The sequence below is a fragment of the Trachinotus anak genome, unplaced genomic scaffold, assembly GCF_046630095.1.
Source record: "Trachinotus anak isolate AG129_WGS33_773 ecotype Australia unplaced genomic scaffold, CSIRO_AGI_Tana_v1 ptg000002l, whole genome shotgun sequence".
NCBI lineage: Eukaryota > Metazoa > Chordata > Actinopteri > Carangiformes > Carangidae > Trachinotus > Trachinotus anak.
The window spans coordinates 28,016,213-28,032,361 of NW_027273853.1; the positions used below are offsets into that span (position 1 = coordinate 28,016,213).

At 38.8% G+C, this 16,149-nt stretch overlaps 1 protein-coding gene across 10 annotated transcripts in view; it reads right to left on the reverse strand.

Annotated features, from left to right (window-relative positions):
- cadps2 (Ca++-dependent secretion activator 2) overlaps nt 1-16,149 on the reverse strand; it is a 186,456-nt gene that overhangs the window by 45,104 nt on the left and 125,203 nt on the right. For all 10 annotated transcript variants that reach the window (XM_071460078.1, XM_071460068.1, XM_071460090.1 and 7 more), the window contains exons 14-17: nt 13,270-13,371; nt 8,357-8,420; nt 7,068-7,191; nt 6,400-6,500 (exon numbers count right to left, since the gene is read on the reverse strand). In XM_071460078.1, coding sequence (XP_071316179.1) covers nt 6,400-6,500; nt 7,068-7,191; nt 8,357-8,420; nt 13,270-13,371 — 391 coding nt within the window. The remainder of the gene's footprint in view (nt 1-6,399; nt 6,501-7,067; nt 7,192-8,356; nt 8,421-13,269; nt 13,372-16,149) is intronic.

The window sequence follows — 16,149 nt, forward strand, 5'->3', positions numbered from 1 at the left end:
TTGTTTGGTTTTCTGTTACTAACAATAACTGGCAGTAAACCAGCCTGACTGTTCTTCATCACTCACTCTTTCTTCTCAAGACATCCATTTCAGTAACAGCTGCTCATATAAATATATATAATACTGGTTCCATCAATCCATTAGGGACAACAAAGAAGAGACAAAAACAGCAGCAGTGAATCTGGGGGCAAAAGAGAGAATGAGAAATAGGAGATGTGAAAACAAAAATGGAAGGAGGAACGATGGAAGAAATGGATTTAAGTGGGAAACGTGGGTAAAGAAAAAGAAGGGAAGGAATAGAAAAGAAAGGCTGAAACCATGAACAAAAGGAGTAGAGTGGAAGAAATGTGCAAAGAAGTAAGGAAAGAAGGGAAGGACAGAAGAAAAAAATACTTCAGAGGGAAGGAATGATGAAAGAAGACATGAAAGACAGGAAGAAGAATAGAGAGAAGGAAAAGGGAGGAAATGGAGGGAAGAAGCATAGATGGAAGAGAGAAATGTTATTAATATTAATCTAAGAAAATATGAAAAAAACAAAGAAAGGAATGAAAAAGAAAACAAAAGTGAATGAACAATGGTGGAGGACTGGAAGAAGGCAAGGAGGAGACAGAAGACAGGAGAAAATTAAAACTGATGAGCAGAAGGAAGATCGGTGGAAAAGGGAAAGAAAGAATGGAGGAAAGAAAACATACAAAGAATGTGATGGAACAGAAATGAATAAAGAGAAACAGAAAAAAAGAAGAACGAAAGGGAAGAAAAGGTAAAAAAAAAAGAGAAGAAAGAAAACAAAAAGGGAGATAAAAGGTGGGCAGAGGATGGAGAAAGAGGGGAAGAATAGTAGAAACCAGCAAGACAGATGGGAAAGTAGAAAGAAAGTTGGGGAAATAAAGGGACCAAGGGAAATATGGAAAAGTAAAGATAGAAGCCTGACTGAAAGAAATAAAAACTCGGACTAAAGACAAAAAGTAATTCTAAAGGTAAGAAAAAGAAAGGAAAAATTAAAGGACAGAAGAAGGCAGGACTAAAGAGCAGATGGAAAGAAAGAATGAAAAAAGAAAAGTAGTGAACAAAACAGGAAGAAGAGAAATTAACAAAGGGAAAATAGAAGAAGAGAGGAAGGTAAGAAGAAGGGGTAAAAGAAAAGAGTGAAAGAAGGTCAGAAAGAAGGGAATAAAGATGGAAAACTAGTAAAAGGAAAGAACGACTGGAAGAAAAAGCAACAAAGGCAAGAAGAGGAGCTAATGAAAGAAAAGGGGGCAGAAGCAAAAGAAACAAACAAGAGAACAAATGATTAAAAAATAGAAAAAATAAGGGTAAAGGGTAAAGAAAGGAAGGTAACAAGGGAAAAAAAAACAAGAAGAACAAAAATGCCAAAAAAGAGGGGAGGACAGAAAACAGACAGAAAGAGGGAAGGAAGGAGGGAAGAAGGTACAAAAACAGTGATTGGAAGATAAAGATAAATAGAAGTGTTTTTTTTTTTTAAAGCTCCAGTCTGTTAACGACCAAAATGTTCTCCAAGAGGAAAAGAGGAGTGTCAGCGCTTTAAAGGGCTAATGTACTTATTGTACCACCAAGGACATATGTTCCTCCAGATCCTCTGCTCAACAAACGACTTGCCACCAAATGTGAGGACGTGTCATCACTGAACATTTTCCTTATTGTTGACAGAGTGTCGTGAAGGTGAAGGGGATTGTTGGAGCACAGACGACAATGAGCCATTTTCAAAGCCAAAAATGCTGAATGCAGGTGAACTTGGAGAATGAATGTGACCCCGTAGACAGTAAGGAGTTAATTCAGCCACAGCAGCATTAGTCAGTTATCCAGTGATCCCGTTCATCTCAGAGGTGCTGGATGGGGCTGAGGTCAGGACTCAGAGCAGACCAGTCAAGATCCATTTCTTTATGGACCTGGCTTTGTGCAGGGAGGCACTGCTGTGTTGAAACAGTAAAGGTACGACAACAAACCGCTGACACAAACTAAGAACACTGTAATACCATTGTTTCCTGCAGCGTAAAGCATAGTAGAAATTAGTAAAGAAAGTAGAAATTATATTTATGTACAACTAATTTGCAGAAGAAAATACGTTTTGAAGGAAACTAGATTACAATTTACATCAACATAATGAGAACACGCTCTTAATTACATTGGCAAAATTGTTGATATTAAACATGTAAGTAAAATATTCACTGACAACGGATCTAATTAGTTTTGAAATACTGCTTTTACCTGTAGTGGCTCTAGTTTTATTAAAGTGTTTTATGGTTCTGTTTAGACTCACAGCGCTGGATGAGGTTCCAGAAAGATCCTGGTCTGGTTAAAAACAGAATAGTCCACTGTGGGTGTATTTACATTTAACCTAAACCCCCATCTTTCACTAACCTTAATGAAAGTGTTTTTGTGGGCTAAACCACAGACGGGGCTGGATGTGAACCCCGGTCTCTGGGGTCATAGTCCAGATACTGGGGTTCTTTTTACTCCCATCCACCCCAACTGCACTTCATTCAGGGACATGTTATAAATGGGATGTAATTTAGTCACATATAAACATAATTTATAGGAGATATAGTTGCATAAACATTGTCTTGACTGGTACTGAAGGACCTCAACCCACATGCTGTACTTTCATTTTCAGTGCTTTTCTTTCACGTTTACCTCATTAATCCTTTTTGACTGGTGTATCCTGTTTCTTGTCTTTGTTTGTTATTTACTGCTGCAGTGACCTGCTGCTCTCACAGCGAGTGGGAAAATAATTATATATGAAACTGCACTTAATAAGAGCAAAGAGGTTACTGTCAGTCTATACTCTCTATAGTTTAAGTGTTTCTTTTCTTCATCCATGAATGCGTTTAAACATGCTTAGCTTGGTATCACATCTACAAAGCTTGCAGCCACACTACCTTCACCACATGAGGTTCCTCCCTGTGGTGCAAACTGCTCGAAAATATAATACAAACCTGTTTATTTGTATAGCACCAAATGATGATGTACATTATCTCAAGGCAGTTTACAGAGTTAAGCTCAAGTCCTTACTTGATCATAGAGGGAAACCCAACAGTTCCCACAAAGAGCAAAATATTGTGCGTTTTTTGTGTTTGAAGTGTGATTTCAAGTGGAATAGTTGTTACTAAAAACATGAACATAATCTAGAAGATAAGAGACTTAAAATAACTGCTGCGTTTTTGATTATCTGCACTGGCAAGAAATCACATTTATTTAAATAAAATAGTTTATTACTAATAATTTAGTAAATTCTAAAATGGCCTTTGTGACTAACATTAAAAAACTGTTTTTTTTCTCAGTTGAGAAGGTTTTTTAACAATCCATCAACCATGAGACACATTAATTCACACACAATGATGGACACAGAAATATGGCTGGCGTTTAACACGTGGAGAACAGGGTGTGTCAGAATTCACAAACCAACAGTGATACAACAACAACGACACAAAAAAATGAGCAGAGGATGACGGAAACAGTCATACAGCAAACTTACCTCTCTTCCCTTCCCATGGTAGAATACACAAAAAAAAAAAAAAAAAGGACAGTCAGATAAATGATAATATACTGAATGTAAGTTTGTGGACAGTCAGTAAATGTGAGTCCTGATTCTTCCCAACATTTCACCATGAGCAGGGCCAGCCCTCTAACCTGGAATGTCCCTGACTGACTGACTGACTGACTGATCATATTTCCACCATTGGTCAGTCGACGGGGGGGGGGTTTACAGCCAGCAGTGCTGCCACATTTTTTTTCCGCTAGATTTAGAGAGTTTTTTTTCAAACAACACTGGGGATTAAAGCTGGTACATGTCTGGACTGTGTATGGACGCCAGCCGGGGGCTTCGGGCTGCACCTCGTTACGGGCAGTCTACAGAGCTGCTATGGTTTCCCGGTTGCTCAGGAACTGCAGAGAAGCGGGGGAGTGCTTCCAATACACTCAGCCTCAGCCTAAATTAGGGCAAATAAACTGGTTTCTTACATTTATCATTATTAGTAGTGTCGTGTTTGTATGGACACGTAACGCAGCAACTTTAACATGGCTAATGACAGTGACTGAAAATGAGGCTTCATACTAAAATACCAAAGTGACCAGTTCTACAAATCAAACAGAGGAGTTAGAAATAAAGATCTGGCTCTTCTAAAAGTCTGTTACGTTCTGTAGTTGAGGTTAATAAAAGCCCAGACAGAGGCTGTGCTCTGTGTGAGAGATAAATTAAGACAGATATTCTGTCTCTCTGAGTGATCATTTTAGAGTAAATACAGCTGAAATCACAGAACAGTCTTTGTGTTTAATTTATGTGTTTGGTGATTTTTTCAAATGATGTTGTGGTTATAAAATCAGGATCGGACCACAGGCTGTATTAGACATATCCTAGGTTTTGACCTTGTCTCGTTTGAATATATCCTGTGTTTATGTCCAAGGTTCTTCTTAGTTGCTCTTTATCATAAGACTGTAACTGATTAAAAGTTTAAAGCCACGCCCTCCACTCAAAAATGTATTTTGCTTATTGTTCCTTCACTCTTTGATGTTTGAGCTTCACTGTGCTGTCTGTCTGTCACTGGACGGCTGCTCTCACATTCATCTGTTTGACGCATCTACCAGCAGTTCTGGTCAAATATGCAAAGACACAAGTGTGATGTGGAAACGTGAAACCTCCACCACACACGTACACTGAGAAGTAGGAGACATCTTGTGTTCAGCAGTTTAACTTTTGAAATGACAAGAATAATAATATTTGCATATTCACAGATGCTTAATTTTCCAGTGAGGGAGGAGGAAGAGAAGTCATTTTAAAATGAGGTAATTAAACTGTATCAGACACAAGCAGAGTATTTTTATCTGGCGTCAAACATGTCTGCTACGGATCTTTAAGTGAAAAGACTGTAAAGCAAAAAAAAAAAAAAAAAAAACAACAAGAAAAATCTGCATTCACATGAACTGCCCGAAACACCAGCTCATCACTTTGACATTTTCATAATGAAACTCTGGCAAAAAATAAACAACAACACAAAGCAATGATGGAGCGAGCACGTGATTGACGCCGACACTAACCAGGTAAACAATTATGATTCATCTCTAAATTTAAGCTGTGACAGCTTGTGGCGCTGCTCTGACAAAAAAGCCTCTAATTTGTAGTTAACATCACTCACATCAGCTCGGAGCAGAGATCCACCGGTCGCCATGGCAGCGGCAGAGTGCGGCGTGTTATTAATAGCTCAGAAACAGATGCCTGTGGCGCCACGCTGCCACTTAGGGCCGATCAAACCGGCATGTCTCAACACCTATGATTGATCAGTTTTACAGTGTGGTGTATAAACGCTGCGTGCATATGGGCCGTGGGCGTTGTTTTCATCGTGCCTCTGCTGCAGACTTTGAATGCAGCGCCGCCACTTGCCATGTCATCTGCTACTTTAGCGCAAGCGCTGGCAGCAGAGGCAAGAGAAGGAAATGGACAGTGCTGCGAAAAGTGATCAAGAATGTTAATGAAATGATCAGGTGACACGCGGCGTCTCCTGGGAAAAAAAAACAACAAAACAAAACACAGGCGGCAGAGTTTGAACTGAAGATGAGAAGAGAGTTTCAGAGTAAAACTCTTCTTTGTAATATGCAAGTCAGCTACTCACAGAACTTTCAGTTCATTTCAAAGTTCATGTGATAAATATTGACTTACTTAATATTATCTAATGGTTTGATCCATGCATCACACACTCAGACAGGTTTAGCCTCTTTAACGAGATATTGAAAATATGCATTTTGCATATTTTAATACAGAAAACTTATGAACAAGATACTGCCAGGATAAAAAGACAAGAGGGGAACTGCAGCGTAGCTCGTGATTATACTCATTTAAATCTGCTCAGTTACTTCTCTCCTCCAGTTGTGTTGACAGTTGATGCAAACTTTGGCTGTGGTGGTTTAATATTTTAGTGTCGGCTAAACCCTTTTGTTTGTGCACCAGTTTGAACAGGGAGCCACTGATGGACAGATGCTCGTTAATTCTGACATTTAACAGATTCAATATTCCATTAATCAAAACCAAAATAACTAATAATGAAAATTAGACCAATTACACCAATGACTGCTTTCAAACATCAGTTTCTTAGCTTTGAATAATAATAAGAAAGATCAGTCTTAAGAATTTCTTACAGTTTGGTCATCTGATCAAATATTTCAGTCTTTAGCAAAACATTTCATGTTTTACGAGAATGCAATGGATGGATGGACAACTGGAAAACATAACGCCTCCAGCCCTGGCTGTCGCCGGCACAGAGGCATAAAAACTCAAAACCACCTAACTATGCAGGACAGTAGGTCCACATACAGGGCCAGTCTTCAGATGCTTCACTCAGGCAGAGCTGATCTGACACAAACCGAGCAGAGAGAATACAACTGAAGTACCTCAGAGTGATGCTCGTCGTTCTGCTGCAGGACTTCGATGCAGAGCTCTCCCAGTCTCATCATGTCCTCCAGTCTTTTCTCTGGAGCTGCCTGAGCGTCCACTGAAGGTGCAAACACAGCAGGAAACATCGGGCGCAGGTTACCTTACACTCAGACACTCAAACATGCCTACATTTCCCATAAACCTCTACTGATTGCACAGTAAGTTGTTGTCTGGGTGTTGTCCTGCAACATGAAGCTGGAATCCCTGCTCCCCAGAGGATGAACCTCCTCTAGCGCCACAATCAGCATGAACTTCACAGTTTTTTACTCCGTTACTGTAAAGACTGAGACCTGAGATGCCTTCATCAGCTGTGATGGTGACAGGGGGTCACATGGAAACAGCCACCCCCCTCCATCCGGACAAAGTTTTACCATTGCCTGCTCAATAATGGACTTTTGAGTTTGACACTGGTATCACACTGTGATCCAATCCAATAAATCCAATATCAAATAATCCAATAACAATATTTGGGCTGAGACACACAAACTCAAACAACAATCTTGATACAGATCCCTCAGACTTGTGATGTGCATAATGGAATGGAAACATATCTTCTGAAACTCTGATTGATGTGGACTCATGTGCTAAAAGAACTGACCCGACATTTATTCTGTTAAACTCTCACCTTTGACCTGAGCGTATTCCATCAGCTGACTGTAGTTGAGCTGAGCCGCTTTCTCCAGACACCTCTGCACGAGTTTCTTCATGTCCTCTGGAGGGACAGGTGTGGTGATGTCCTTCATGAGAACCTGCAACAACGGGGAGGGAGTAAAAGTATTTTATTTTATCAACTTTCATAACCTCTGAAACCAGGCTCTCTCTCTGCTGTTGTTTAGGAGACCTTCACCGGTGTCTGGACCTGTATGAACTTATTAAATGATGGAGCTTCTGCAGAAGGGAGTGTGCTCTCTCCTCACTGTAATCTTTGAAACCTTGATGATTTGGGCCTTTCAAAACCAAAAGTAAATTAATACTTTGAACAATGGAACAACTTCTTAGGTAATTTGCCTATTTATTCATTTTCCCTCCCCTCAGTGTAAAGTTTCAGAGTACAAGCTGCATTAACACAGATAGTGAGTTTACTTGTTTGATCAATTATTCATTCGTTAGTTTCTTTGAAACTAAAGGCTTTATTTAAGAGAAGTTACCACACACTTTCCAACACTGGGTGATATTACTGAAATAAATAATTCAGCCTGTGTTAGCTACTGAACTCACAATAGATGCGAACTGTTGCAGAGCCAGAGAGATCATCATTTTTATTCCACACATCCTTCCTCCCTTCCTCCTATTAAGACACCTTGATGTGTGAAACTTGTGGCGTTGCCCTTTAATGGGTGCTGATGTTCAAAGTTGAACTGAGAAGATAAATTCCATGTTTTCATTGCAGCCCCATGTGGATCACTGTGCATGTGCTGATTGGCTGATTGGCACAGCCTGCAAATTGAGATTGTGTTTACATCTACCATTTAATCCGTGTCAGTGTTTATTTACAACATAATGCAAATTAATTATTGGCATTTCTGCATCATAATTATTGCATACATTACCTGAACAGCTCGGTGACCTATGCACTTAAACACATGAAGTCTGTACATTAAAAGAGCAGCTTTTCTGATTGTTTAATATAAACCTCATCTGTCTGAGATCTACAGAGCTATCATCATCATTTCTACTTTGCAGACCTCAGCGTTGTGAAATAGCAACATCACGTTCTCCTTTACCTCGCTGACAGTAACTGTAAGAACATTTAGAAATCTTCATTCTCACTTTCAGCACGACTGCTATGTGAGATTCTGCAACAACAGGCCCACAACGTTTCTGCTCTGTGCATGGATAAGATTTACTGAGAGTGAGGAAACCTTCACAGGATGTCTGCACAGACATTACAAGAGTTTAAATGTGTGCTTTTACCCGTTCCTGCAGGGAGAGCGTTGCCTTCAGGGCCCCATCTGGTCGTCCAAAAGGAAAGCAGTACCTGCAGATGCAAAACGTGGGTGGGCATCACTTTTAGAAACAATCTCAAGGACAAGTGCGTGGAAACAAAAAGGAGGAGGAGAAGAGGAAGAATAGGAAGATGGATGCAGCAGCAGCAGCAGAAAGACGTCGGCTGGCATCAACAGATGGCTGCCTCCTTTCATCTAATTACACCGATGGAGGAAGCTTTTCTCACCTCCGGCTCCATCTGAGCGCAGGCGAGGCGGTTCAGAGAGGTTTCACGTTGCTAATTGACAAGTGAACAGTACTTAATAAACAAAAGCACGTGTTCTCGCAGGTCAGCCATTTATTGGACCAAAAAAAAAAACCTACAGGCAGATGTTCTGTTCCTTCAGTTATATGTCTGACAAAAATGAAGTGGGCTTTAAAAATATCATCAGGCAGAACTATTCATCGAGCAGAATTCTATTCATATTTAAAGTGAAGTCACAAGTTCACGATGTTCACTGAAATGAAAATAAAACTCCATTTAAGAGCAGAACACGTTACAAAGGTGTCTTTCATGGATGTGATGTGTTGAGGTGTTTCAATGAAGCACATATGTGATATATGAATGTTTTTCATGCATGCATTAATATGTGATGTGTGAAAACATATCAGGAGAAATGAAATCAGATTAAACAGGAGGAAGAATCATTAACTGATTTTGATTTGATCATCTATTAAATCATTTGACTCACTTATTAAGTTAAACTATCAAACATATTTTTGTGACAGTTTCATAAATGGGCATAATTAGTTTCCTTTTATTTGTTTCACATTATTTAAAAAAAAAACTGAGGTGTTGTTCAGCTGCAGTCAATCCCGGGTCAGCAGTCTTTCTATATGGGCACATCTCCTAAAAACTGCTGTGCTGATTGGGTTAAGTTCAGTGGGAACTTTGGGTGAGACTTGGGTTCATGTGGTGAGACTGACGCAACAAGGAAATTTGGTTCAGGTTAGTGAAAGACTGTGGCTTCAGTTAAATGTTATTACAGATGTTGTTTCTCATGCTGCAAGTTGACTTTTTCAGTACATGATCAGATCATGGCTGCGGTGGAAAAGTCTAAATAATCTCCTTTCCTAACCACTTTACTTTGACCTATATGGAAAATGTCATGAGGTCAAGGAAAGAAGTGAAGGAGAGTTCATAAGGACTTAGGAAGAGACAACTGTGTGGAGAGAATCTTACTGCACTTGTAACACATGGAAGATAAATACTGCTTCACTAAACAAAAAGAGCAAACCAGATGAAATGTTAAAATAAGATAAAGAAATGTGCAAGAAGATAAAGTTAAGCCATTGAAATATTAATTAAATAAAAATAAAGAACTGAGAAAGGGATCAGAATAAATCATATTCAGATATAAGTATATAGAGTTTCCTGGTATTGGCCCTTTGGACTTTTTTTATACATTTGTCAAGTAGAGAAAATGTGTTTTTAGTGCTTTACACAATGGGAGGGGAATTAGTGAAATGACATTAATGTATACAGTTTTTGTAATGATGATGACATTGTTAACTATAAGTTCACTCTGCTTGTTCTTCATGATGAATCCTAACTGGATTTGAAAGAGAATAAATTTATATATATATGGATCTGGAGCTCAGCCAATCATACAAAGATTTGCATTGTGTCACAAACATAACAAAGATGCTCTGTTGTTTCTATATTCATGCCTTAAATGTTGCTGTGGCAAGGAATTGTGGGTAGAGAGAGAATCTCCTTTCCGCTCGTAAAGGAAGGTGCAGTGTTTTCTATGCTAAAGGAGATAAAACAGGAAGCATTGAAGACCATTTCCTTATCATTTAGAGAATCTGACCAGCTCTTATCATAGCTGCCACTTAGATACTTCTGGGTCATTTTACTCAGTTGGGAACCTTGCTGAGCAAAAAAGACTTTTTGACCACAGCCCATGGTCTTTCCTGTTTCCTGAAGAACAGTTCATGAATACTTCAGCTGCTCAACGCAAAAAACTGTCAGTCAAAGTTTTGCAGACGCATTGAAATTTGTTGCATAAAAACGTACATAGGGGACGGGGTTAGAACAGGTCAATGCAAATTAGTCGGCCGTACTTCATCATCATCATCATCATCATCATCATCCCCACCAGGGTTGGAATTGCTGGTGTTTCCATCAGGAGAGAATAATATATTAAATAAAATAAATGAAATACCAATGTTTAAGTGTCATTTAACAGATTCTCCAAACTGAGAGAGACAAAAAACATTGACTGCATCCACAAACATGTAATTCACTTTGGCAGTAATTTATCTTCCACACTCACAAGTGAACCTCAACTTTAACTTTTAGTCATTTTGTAACTCAGTTCAATGTATTTCCTTGTTTTGTTTTTTAATCCTTTCTTTTTCATTATGAGTTGGAAAATAACTTCATGAAGTGATAAACTTTACAACCACAAAGTTAAACTCCATGACTTTGTGACATCTGCGAAATGACCATTACTTAGTTAAGGTGTTAAAGGGTTAATGAAGAAGTGTGGACAGTGTCACAGTGCGATACTTTGTTGACTCTTCCATCCACCACGGCATCTTCTCTAAGAGGTTTTGCAGCCTTACAAGAACAAAACTACCTTCTCTCCTCATGGACAAGAGTCGTCTTTGTGTTGTTTCTCTGGTGGGTTTGATATCTCCAGCAGTTTCAATATGTCACTGTGCACAAAGTCAGCTCCATAAAAAAATGGTTTTCCCACTTTGATGTGAGAGAGTCCTGACCTCAACCCCATCTAACACCTTTGGGATGAACCTGAATGCCGACTGTGAGTCAGAGTTCATCACCCATCAACATCAACCTGGGGTCGGACCTCACTAATGCTCTTGTTGCTGAACGGGAACAGACCTTTGCAGAGGGTTCAGAAATCTGGTGGAAAGATTGAGACCAGAGGAATGGAGGCTGTTCGGGCAGCAGAGTAAATGCTACATGTTCAACTTTCACTGTGGTGGCACTGTGTTAGTGTCCAGATACTTTTGGCCATGTAGTGTACCGTATACTGGTGTCTTCATTACTTATGTGGATGTCATCAGAATAAACAAACATGTGCTCCTACTTTTATCTTGGGTAGAGGAGGGATTCTACTGTGAGAAAAGCAAAGACGACCAATTACTGACAAACCAAAGAGTGATTAGTTAATCTTTAGATAATCTCCTTCCTTTATATGACAGAATAATGATGATTAGAGGCAGTGAAGAGAAGCAGTTGTAGTTAAAATTTATAACCCCACATGAATCTTTAGTGCCTGAGCTCAGCTTTAATCCAAACCAAACTGTGGAAATCCTGCTCTTGTCTACGGGACATTTGCATAATCCCAGCATTGTCCCAGCCATTGTTTACCAGCATTAGCCTCTTGTTGAGGTGAGTTAGTAATGACTCCCGCTGATCAACCCCCCCTCGGCCCTGACCGGCCCCTCCTCCCCTCTCTGGGCCAGATGGAGGGCCCCTCTCAGGCGAGAAGGGGTTTCAAGAGCCAGGCTTTGGGACAGTTAATGGCACAGGTCCATTCAGACGAGTGTTGCTCAAGGTCTCGGGGCTGTTGCTTTCACACTGCCATCACAATGTGTTCACACGGCGGCGGCGGAGCTGAATAGCAGCACGCAGATGCAGGGAGGTCTTCGACGCATGTCCTGCACCTATTATGTTCCGCTGACGGGGCTGCAAATACCCAGAGTGCATCGCTTCATTATGGTGGAGTTAAAGGAGCATACCACTGGTTTTCTCTTCACATTAGCATTTGGCAAAACATATTGATCTGTTTGAGAGGTTCAAGGAAGAGGCATCAAAGATTTCAGTCCTCTCCTCAGTCACTCCTCCAGTTCAGGATCCCGTTCAAGATTTACTCTTTTCTTCATATTAAATATAAAAATAATGAAGAAAATTTTGAAGAGTTTCAAACTTCTCTGGCTCATGTACAGTTCTATCTTTCTCTTCAATAATGATTTTTATTCCTGACAGATAAACTAAATAGATAAATTACAACACCACGTATGTTTATATCTGCATTAATATCCTGAATTTGATCTGATTATGTGATGTTTACATGAATATTTAGCTTCCTGTTTACATGAGTTTTACATTACCCAGGTCTCATCCTTGGCTCTTTCCCATCCTGTAAATCTCTTGTTTCTGCATCAGCTGATCAACAGTTTTGAATAAACCCAGTTTATTTTCTGTCTCTACTGCATTTACCACTCAGCCCATTTACTCGTTGGTAATGGACGACGACAGCGACTTTTTGCATTAACAAAGTGAAACTTTAACACTTTTATTTCACCAATTACAACACTGCTTTCTTATTTAATATTGTACTTTTGTTTTACTCAATAGCTACTGTGTGATTCAATGATGCACCTAGGAACATGGCAGAAAATGTGAAAGACCGTCTCTGATGAAAATCTAATGTTTAAGCGGTGGTGGGCGGAGCTTCAGACCCAGTTTTCCTTTTTTTGTCAATTTTTATGTGGGAGAACCTGTTAAAAAATATTAATCATAGCAGAGGATGTTTATTGTTTAATACATATCTGGAGAGGAACTTGAAGACAGGTAGATAAGTTATTTACATGTCATAGTATCACAGTTTACAGTTTTGATTGACTATTCTGTAGCTTCACCAGGTTTCTGAATCGAGGATATGATGTTTACAACTACATAACATTGTGTGAGCAACACAAACTATCTGCATGGACACAGACAACCTGTGTAAAATCTGTGTTCTGTAGTTTGGGTAAATTTTTAGTCTGCTAATTCATTTCTCTACAGTATAGAAATAAATGAAAACCAATGGCGTGCAGGAGATTTGTGTTGTTTTATGATTCTGGTGAAAAGGTGTTCGTACCTAAAATGCGTGATCTGGTTCTCTAGCAGAGCCATTAGGCGACTCCTGATGGCCTCAAACTGCTCCTTCTCCTCCACGGTCACTGTCCCCATCCCATCAGGCCTGAAGAGACAAAAAATCAGATACAGGCCGCAGTCAGCTGACTACAATCTTTACCATATGACCATAAATCACAGGCTGAAGGTGTATGAGTAATTTGGTTTTTGCAGGATGTCCAAATGATGATGAGAAGGTGACGCCATGATGCCATTATCTCTCAAACAAAAGTCAGCTTTCAAACAACATCCAGCACAAACATACAGCAGACCTGTCACTAAAAACCTTAACATTAATTCCTTCAGTATGATATCAGTCATGTCACCACTTCACCATCGTTACACATTGAGCCTGTTTTTTCTGGACCAGCTCTCTTTTTTTAATTGTAGCTGTCAATGAAGTATTAGAGGGAACACAGCTGTTTTTCTTCTGCTACTACTCTTCTGACACCATTTAGAAAATGAAGATAATCCACATCCAGAGGACACAAAAAGACCGTTCTCATTCGCTCGTTACTCCAGCCTTTTACTCTGCTGTCTTCTTGTTCTTTTGAGCTGCTGGAAAGCTTTTTAATGTGAAACATATGGAGGAAGTGTTAAGATCATTGATGGTAGCTTGACTGCTATTGAAACTTAAAGAGAATATATACATCTGATAAAATACACTTTATATACAAAATATAAGCCTGTTTCAAATAAAGGACTGGTTCTTTCCAGAGGCTTTCTCTATAAATATAATAATATAAAACATGAATTCTGGAAACAGTATCTTTGTTTTCCTCAGCACTAAACCCCTCTCAATCACTATTTCATCACTGCAAATACCAAGATATTTCTTTTTTCATATTAAAGTGTCAAAGGAAAAACAAAATGTGAAGCCTTAGAAAACAGCTCTGGGTGTTTTTCTTTTAATTTCTTTCTCACTCTGAGTTTCACTGGCTTGTTTTCACCAAACTAACTGATCAAGCAGCCAAACTCTCCACGCTGACCTCAAAGTCAACCAATCAAACAGAGAGCTGCTCAGGCTCCTCATCCTCCTCCACAACTCATCCGGCCGGCAGAAGGAGAGTCGACAAAGAGAAAACTGTTAGCTGAGGGCTTCATTAATGTTTGTAAAGCTTTCATTCCCTTCTTGCCTTCATCTGAATAGGCACTCTGGCAAAAAGGGGAAAAAATGCAATCAGGACCCAGAGCGACCAGCCTTGACTTTCTGGGCTTTCTCTGTGCAGCTGAAAGAGAAAAGCACCCTCTCCAAACGGCACTCGCAGTTGCCGGAGGGAAGAAGCGAGGAGGTTGTCTGTTAATGAGTTGTTCTTATAAAAGCCTTGGCTGATTCAGCCCCTGACCAATGCGCCTTGAGTACCAACAACTCTGCTGAGCTCCTTGCAGCATATTCCTGACTCTCCGAAAGTTGAAAATAAAAACGTGACGAGAAAGGACAAGCAGCAGGTGAGACAAGGATTCTGAACCATCACTGCTTAGCTTCCTGAGAGCCATAATTATAACAATAACTTAACCGGATTTAACCGAACGAGTGCCTCACTGACGATAAAAAAATACATTTTCATAGGAGGGAACATATGACAAAATAAGAAGTTAAAATATCTTGCAAATAAATATATACATTAATGCAGACTCGTAATAGCTACAGCTAAACAATAATAAACATGTATATGGTGTTAAAATGTGCCATTTAGGACTAATATTAATGATAATAATAATTATCACCATCATCATCATCGTTGTCGTCTTCATAATAATGAATGAATTTAAATAATTACAATCATACACCAACAATAATTTTCAAATTACCATAAAAATTTAAATAAAATATAATGAAGGTTTATAAATTCAAAATTAAAAGAAAATATTAAAATTAGAAGTAAAATTTAGTAAAAATGTGTGAAACCTAAATTCTCGGAAATAAAAAGAAATTTTAAAAATAATTAAATTACATGAAAAAAAAAGCAATTACATAAAATAAAACCAAAACACAAAAACTAAAATATACAGATGGATGACAGATAAGGTGGTTGGCCACCACGGGCTTTGAGAACAGCTTCAATGCGCCTTGATTTTAACTCTCCAAGACTGTGTCGACTCTACTGGAGGGATGAACATTCTCCCAGAAGATATTCCCTCATGTGGTGTTTTGATGATGGTGGTGGAGACCACTGCCTCACACGTTGCTCCAAAATCTCCCATAGGTTTTCAACTGGATTGAGATCTGGTGACTGTGAAGGCCATAACATATGATCTGCATAATTTTCATACTCATCAAAATGTACAGTGCCCTGTAGGTGAGGCATTATCATCCTGTTTCTTCACTCATTTTTCAGGGTTTTCTCCTTTGTCACCCATCTGAAGTTACATTAAAAAAATAAATTAAATAAATATGAAAGAGACAAATAATTAAATGAAATGAACTGAAATATTAAATTAAATAAAATTATAATTTATATGATAGAATAATGATGATTAGTTTGAATAAATAAAAGTAAATTACATATAAAATTAAATAAAAGTTAACTACATTAAAATGTACATAAAATAATAGAATTACATGATTTAATTTAAAGTTTGGCAGAATATAATTTAATTACATCAAATATTTTAAAAACAAACAAAACTAAGCACAATAAAAACATTTACATAAAATAATCTACCATAAAATGATATATACTAAAATAATGTGCCCAGCTTGCACCACAGGTTTATCCACTTGGTTTTAAACCTTGTGGTGTTGCTGTTCAGAGGGTGGAGGTTGTAGATGAGGTGCAAGATGACAACAGGAAGTGGTCGTGTATTGTGTGAGAACATCAGCGCCTCTCTTCAGCTCCACTCT